Source organism: Phaethon lepturus, unplaced genomic scaffold (assembly GCF_000687285.1).
Source record: "Phaethon lepturus isolate BGI_N335 unplaced genomic scaffold, ASM68728v1 scaffold6430, whole genome shotgun sequence".
Lineage (NCBI taxonomy): Eukaryota > Metazoa > Chordata > Aves > Phaethontiformes > Phaethontidae > Phaethon > Phaethon lepturus.
The window spans coordinates 33,144-40,269 of NW_010512490.1; the positions used below are offsets into that span (position 1 = coordinate 33,144).

General features: G+C 39.4%; 1 protein-coding gene across 1 annotated transcript; it reads right to left on the reverse strand.

The window, feature by feature from the left end:
- Positions 1 to 1,070: 1,070 nt before the first annotated feature.
- TSPO (translocator protein (18kDa)) lies at positions 1,071 to 6,006 on the reverse strand. The gene is made up of 3 exons (XM_010287240.1): positions 5,810 to 6,006; positions 2,371 to 2,509; positions 1,071 to 1,472 (listed from the first exon to the last, which is right to left on the reverse strand). Exons 1-3 carry the CDS (start codon positions 5,995 to 5,997, stop codon positions 1,305 to 1,307), a joined length of 495 nt encoding a protein of 164 aa, XP_010285542.1. The 5' UTR covers positions 5,998 to 6,006; the 3' UTR covers positions 1,071 to 1,304.
- Positions 6,007 to 7,126: the final 1,120 nt, after the last annotated feature.

Below are 7,126 nucleotides of genomic sequence, written 5' to 3' on the forward strand. Positions count from 1 at the left end.
AGGCACTTTCTGCCTTCAAAGTACCTGAAAACATGTAACAAAGTACTGTGGATCTAGAGTAAAGGGGAAGCTTTCCCTCATCACAAAGGGAAAAGTGATGTCACACTTAGCAAACCAGAAGAATTACTTTAAAAAAGGGGTAAGATTTGTGCAGTGGGACCACAAGATGTGGGCAAAAATAGGCTGTTAGTGTGCTCTAGAGAAAAAGAGATGTTTTTATCTTATAGGAAGCAACTGGCTGAACTAAGCATACCAGATCTTACTATGTCAGCTACCATAACCTTGAAGAGGAGAAACCCTTTTTCCTGTTTCTGAGCTAAAGTGAGAAGGTGCAGGTAGGAGACACTAGTAGCTACGGTGTATGTTCTGCCCTTCTGGGCAACAGACCCACCCGGGGCCTAGCTGCTGGCTCCACTGTCAAAGTCTAGTGGTTAACTGGCATCATGCTGAGGGTCCAGGTGGTGTATGTTAGTGCTGTTTGGCCAGTGCAGCTGGTCATGCCTCAGAGGTGTGTGCAGGGAGGCTGATGAATATTTGGGTCCTCTCAGCTTCTGTCCAGGTGCTCTGAATTTCCTGTTTTGTCTTGGCTATTGCAGTGGTGAGAAGAGATGAAGGGGCTGTATTTGAGGCTATTATCATCCTGTTGCCTTCAGTATTTTTCTCCTCGAAACCATTTAAACCCAATAAAAACAGAGGAACAAGGTTAGTAAGTTTACATGTAGTTTAATGCATTTAGCTGACACTAGATTGTACAGTCCTTCAAAGTGCGAAGGCACAAATTGTGAAAAAACTCTCGTCTTAAACGTTTCCAGAGTACAATGACCAGAAGATAAATCTCTGGCAGCTGTAGTGAGACACATCATAGCGCTAAAGCACTGTGTCTAGTGGTAAACATGAAAGATTCAGGCCATAATCATGCCTGTCACTGTTCAGAGCAGCTTTCTGGAAGCTGTCTATATGGCTGGATTTCTTCCTCTGAACATAATGAAGTCAGAGTTCATGCTTATTCCTAGTAATAGTTAAAATGCTGTTGTCATATAAAATATAATGCTGTAATTTAGAAAACTAGTACTTTTCAATCAGCACTATCTTTTAGTTTGCTATAAAACCCAGTCAGGCGTACACCCCTTTGTGACTTGCCTAGTAAAGGCGTATTTGTTTTAAACAAGTACTGCTTTGTCAACTTGTAATTAGCAAACTAATGGTATAAGTACTTCAGCTAAAATTAAAATAAGGCCATAACTTTATTTAGAAAATTCTTGTGAAAAAAAAAAATCTTTTTGGCTGAAAACTGTTTATTCAGATTATTTCTTGTTGTGATTGTCCTTCCAGATACGGTAATTGAGTGCAGAAGCCATGGTTAGCCAGGCTAAATAAGGAACCATCAAATAAGCTGCTGTTTTGTTGACATTATACCAGGAAGCAGTTGTAGCTGTTGCTGTACCAGTTGTGAGCAGGAGAGTCACCAACCCCTGAAACACAGGAAGGTGGTTAGTGTTGGTTTTACTTGTTGCATTTTCTTGACTAGATGGTCTTTCTTGACTAGAGCTACTTAGCTCTGGCACTTGTTGGATCCCTCTGTGAGTTAATTCCTTCTCAAAAAAAAGCCAGCAAAAAAAGATAGATTTCTGCTGAGTTTTGAGTCAATTCAACTCATAAAATGATACAACAGTCACAAGAAAGGGAATTGCAGCTGGGAGCAGGAGAGGGAGAATAAAATCCCTCTCGCCCATACCCTCTTTTTTTGGCAGCGGGAAGTGTTACATTGACTACAAACCCAGTGTGACTTTGAGCAAGTCACTTAGCTAAGTAAACTTATCCACTCTTTTCGTGTCATAGATGCTGCATGAAGAGGTGTGGTGTGAATGAATCAATGATGGATTGCAAATTCTTCCACTATTACAGCATTTCATGTATATTTAGAGATCCAGGCAAATATTTTTTATTATTGATTTTTATTTTGGAGGCAAGCTGTTTCTTTTCAGAGTGCAGAAAATTAGTCTTGTCTAAAACAGATGCTGATTACCTGAGTAATGTTGTGATAAGCTTCTTAGCACTGCTGTTTGTCAGAGAGACACCTAGGAATTTTAGTAAGGCATAAATGTTTACATTTTCTAGTCACACAAAGCTCTTATCAAAGGGTGGCAGAAGGACCTTCTTGAAATCTAAACATTTAAGGATGTTGTAGATATGTAAATTCTCTCAGGTAGCTTCTGGCATGCATTAAAGAATTTTAGAAAACTTCTGCAAGCCATATTCTGTACTCATAATCTTTTCTCCCTGAAAATGAGCCTAACATACAACTTTTGTCTTGGCACCTTGCAAATGACAGCAGAAGCCTATGGTTAAGAAACTTACTTTTCTACTTACCCATCCCATTTTGTGAGCTCCAAAAAATACTGGAGTCCATGCCCAGTTTAATGCCAGCTGCCCTGCATACAGACCCAGAGGAACCACTGACTTTTCGTTGAAGCCCCCCAACTCCTTCCACACCAGGTAGGAGCCATATCTGGAGAAAGCAAATGGAAGGTATAATTCAGTACTTTGGTTAGAAAGCAACCACACATTCTCACTCAAATGCAGTAACTTCAGTGCTAGGGTCTAGAATTCATTTGGAAAAGTAGATATCCAGACACTACTTGGCAGAGTAACTGAGAGCGCAAGGTTGATTGATTGCTGCGGATAGCAATATTGAGAGAGAAAAATTCCCTATCCTGCCAGATTTCTCACTTCTAGGTGCAGAGAAGCATATGGCCCACTGCATTTCGGTCTTAAAAGAGAATGCCATGTTGAAATGGAAGCAAGGTTAAGATGCAAAGAATAAAAGGTAACACTCTAAATAGTGAAGAAACTGTTAATTTTGGTACTGGGAGATGGTGACTTTAAAAAAAAAATTAAAAAAATAAACAAAACCTTTTAATGTGGATGAAATATAGGAGAAGTAGGAATTGAGGTGGGAATGGACAAAACAAATGGCACCCCAAAGCACAGGTGAGTATGGGTATGGATGGTGTTAGAGCAGGAGCAACCTTATAGTCACATTTCAGAAGGGAGGAGTGGATGGGACAAAGATGGAGAGAACAAAGATTTTAGGACTTCTGTGGGAAGAGTTAGCCACAAGAAGCATCCAGTACACCATTCTTGTCTGTGGGATCCTGGCTATTGAAAGATCTTCCAAAAATATTTTGAAGATTTTGAACAGATCTTCTTAATACCATGGAAAAACAGTTCATTTGAGGGATCCCAGAATGTAAGTTGCTAAAGACAGGAATTCTCAGGATCTGTGAACTTTACTAATGTAAAGTTTATTTTTACACTGAAGGACCCTGACTAGAAGAGTCCTAGAAGACCCTGACCATTCATCACCTAAGACTATTTCTTTTGCTCTTGTTTGACTTTCCCTTTAGACATTAGCTAGATTTCAATCCAGATGCCTGCACAGCCATTTCAAGTGACTACAGTAGAATCCCCTGGATAAAATGCCAACATTTGGAATTACATCTTTGTTTCAGAATTAGTAACTGAATACTGATTCCATCCTGATAGGAATGTGAACTGGACTGTGCACTATGCTGGACAGCAGAGGGCTCATATGTATTTCTGCTTGGCAGTGGAGCAAAGATGGGGACCAGCTTGTAAGCATTACTCTTTTTAGGAGCAGACAAACGTCCATAGGAGTAATTGCAAGGAGTTTGTCTTCATTGTAGGTCATACAAGAAGATTTTTTTTTTACAGTTTAACTCAGTTGGTGACCCAAGCTTGCTTGCTTGCTTATTACTTTCATAGGGACTGAACAATGCATTTCGGTATCTTGGCAGTTTGACTGCAGACAGTATTTAAGAAAAGGAAGAGGTGGGTGGGGTAAGCACTAGAAACTCAACAGTTTATCTTCGTAAAAGGCATCAGGACCCAAATCTGTTCCTAAGTGATTTACAGAGCCACACTGTGGACTTAGAGTTGTTCATGCATCTAACTTTGACTTCAGATCAAGATCTTGATGTACATACCTGCTAGGAAGCTAAATGTCAAGAAAGGCGTGTAAGCTTATTAAGTCTTGCTTTTAGTTATTTCTTGCTTCTAAAATATTCAAGAGATTCTAAAGGAATGAGATGTTTTGATCATTCAAGGAATGTGTGCATGATGGATTACAGAAAAAAAGGCCTGGTAATAAATATGATATTTTCACTGAGCTAGATGTATAGTAGATAACTGGGACCATCCACCTCAGAATATACTGATTCTGATATTATCAAAGTAAGTGACAAGCTGTCACAATTTGAATTTTTAAAATATTTAACTTGATATCCAGGTTTATGATGAGGAATCCAGAAACAGGGTCACAAATTGTGCAGTCAACTTGAAGGAAGCTCTTCACAACAAAGCAACTCAGCTCTGACCTCTTTGATAAAAGGCATTTTTTTTTTTTTATTCACAGGATAGGATAGTAGTGATCTGATTCAAATGCTAACTCTTGGAATATACAAGAGTAGAGAGCAGTTTTTAAAAGTACACTCTAAGAGGAGAAAGGAAGGAGAATACTGACGGGAAAGGAGGGGCTATAAAAATTACAAAGCTTTTCTGGAAAGAAACTGAAACCAAAATGACAGAATGTGTTAGTGCCAATTTAGCATTCAGATACAGTTTCAGACATTGCATCATTGCTGTATTTTGCAAGAGGTGGTGTGGTATTGAAGCTAACCTGCAGGATAACTGATGTTAACTTGGAAAAGCTTTGGTCTCTCTGAAACTTTCTATAGTTAAGCCAGTGCTATATACAAACTACAAATCACTTAAAATGTACTGTGATGATGGAAGAAATGGGAAGCGTAAGCCATAAAAGGCATATTGCAGCCTAAAAACTATTACTATTGTATTAGCAACAATGTGTATTTGATAGCTAGGGAAAAACATGCTGAATCTTGGTACGTAGCTAGTTCTTGATGACCAGGTGCGGAAGAGAGACAAAGCTTCACTCTGTTCTTGGGAGTTGCACTGACCACTGTTGAGGCTCTAGGAGCAGTGCTACCACTCCTCTGTGGCACAGCTCACCAGAGTTAACATAAAAGCACATAATGTTGGGTGAAGAGCTTCTAGAGCAGTCTGTGAGGAGTATCAAAACTGTCCAATCTCCTGAGGCAACCTGCCTCTATAAATATATTTTGCTATATCTTGTTAAAAGTAATAGCTGCCAAAATACAGTATTATTAAACTTTTAAGGTTCCTACAGGAGTGGTATTTGGCCTTGTGATTCTGTGTTCATTTGACAGTAATTGCTGTGCTGTCAAGTATTTAAAACTAGTTAAATAAGAAGGTAGTAGATAGTTTCAAACATTTACAGTTTAACAGCCTGGCAGTTTTATTTGAAAGGACATGTGTGTTTTGATTTTGGTCTCTTTTAATTAAGCTCTGTTAGAACTGTTCTAATCTTAATTCTCCCCCCTGCCCCCCTCCCACCTTTTTTTTTTTTATTTTCCTAAACCTACTGAAGGATGTATATAGAGGAAATCCCAGCACTGCCTTGCTCCATCGCTGCCAGCTTGGCAGGTCTTCCCCTCAGAATGAATGAAGAAAGCAAATTAATGGCAGCTTTTCAAACTCCTGCTTTTGATGTGGATACTTGTGCATACAAAATGTCCTATCAAACCCACACACAACTCCCAAAACATGTTTTTACCTGTTAAACGGGCAGCTTGACACAGTTTCTTACAAACACAGCCACAGGAATACAATAATAGTTCTTTGGCCCAGCATTATACAATGAGCAACTTTGAGAGCAGATAAATGCCTTAGCACAATGTGAAAAACATACCCCATAGTTGTATAGAGAGTTCCCCAAACAGGAGCAAACACCCAGTTAGGTGGACACCAGGATGGCTTCTGTAGAGACTCATACCACACTGGGATTTCCTTTTTGGTTATCTTGCTTCCTAAAAGTCCTCCTGCATGGGGTAGGACTGTGAAACCCACTGCTGGGGCCCAGGCTGGTACCACTTCCATTGAGACAGTGAATCTGAAACAAACCCAAACATGTTGATTGGCAGAGCAATTTTAAAATGCAGCTACAATTTTTTTTCCATTTTTAGCCAATTTTAAAAATATCCACATGTGTAGGATGTGATCCACAGCCTAGTCTTGTCACTGAGAAAGACTGCAGCTGAAATTAGTGGCTTTTGTACCAGGTTCACTGGACAATAGTCACACCCATAAAGGAACCTATCAGTTACATGGCAGGGGGGAACTGAGGCCTTTATTTCCCCCTCAGCTTTGTGCACTAAGATTACTGAATTTTACTTACATAAATATCCTCACCCATAAGTATGCTAGAGAAAGAAAGCAGTTGGATATTACATGAACTGCACTTGGGGAAAAAAAAATACACTAAGAAATGTTTATCTCTGTATTCACCAAAAAGCCCATTCACTCAATGAAATTTTATAGTCAAGAGTAAGAAAAGAGTGTGTACTTTCCTGTGCTCAAGCAAAATAATTGTATATGTTGTGTTGCATTTTTAGCCTCAAAAGGGGAATGAGGATGCTCAGTGGCTCATAAGAATGATGTGAATTAGTAGCAGACACTTGAGAAGCTGCCTTGGAAAATAAACACCAGGGAGGACAATAAGAAGATAAGTACTTAAATGATGTTTTCCTAAACAAGGAAGAAGATCTCTGGATAAATGGGGAGTACACCTGTGGCTTCTTCATGAAGCATTCAATCAGTTGCAGCAATCTTAGCTGCTAAGCCCATAAAGTGTACTGGATTAAATTTGCCTATAGAAGTAAGACTAAGTAATGCCTTGTTCTGGTAGGCTGTGCAGCTTTAGTTAGAGTGCAGACAGTAGTAAAAAAAGTAAGCAGGAAAATGCTTCCTTGCAGATCTTCTGGCCAAAAGCCAAATGCTACAGAAGAGCTGTGTTTAGCTGCTAAAATGTAAACAGATGAGAGATGATAACAAAGGGCAGAACCAAAACGCATTATTTTTTTCAAATATACAGTAGGCAAATACACCCAATTCCTGTTCATCTGTTATGCAGGAGCGGGAGACAGTAGGAAGGAATCATAAGAGAGATTGCAGCAGCAGGGACAGAGCAACTGCGGAAGCCTGGGGAGAGAACATAAAGTTTTAGAGC

Bases quoted from the DNA above. Each gene is read 5' to 3' on its own strand.
- TSPO (XM_010287240.1), bottom strand. From the start codon at position 5,997: ATGGAAGTGGTACCAGCCTGGGCCCCAGCAGTGGGTTTCACAGTCCTA. The intron at 2,510-5,809 runs GTATGTTTTTCA...TGCTTTCTCCAG, and splicing joins ACTCTCTATACAACTATGGG to ATATGGCTCCTACCTGGTGT. The intron at 1,473-2,370 runs GTAAGTAGAAAA...CCTGTGTTTCAG, and splicing joins GAGCTCACAAAATGGGATGG to GGGTTGGTGACTCTCCTGCT.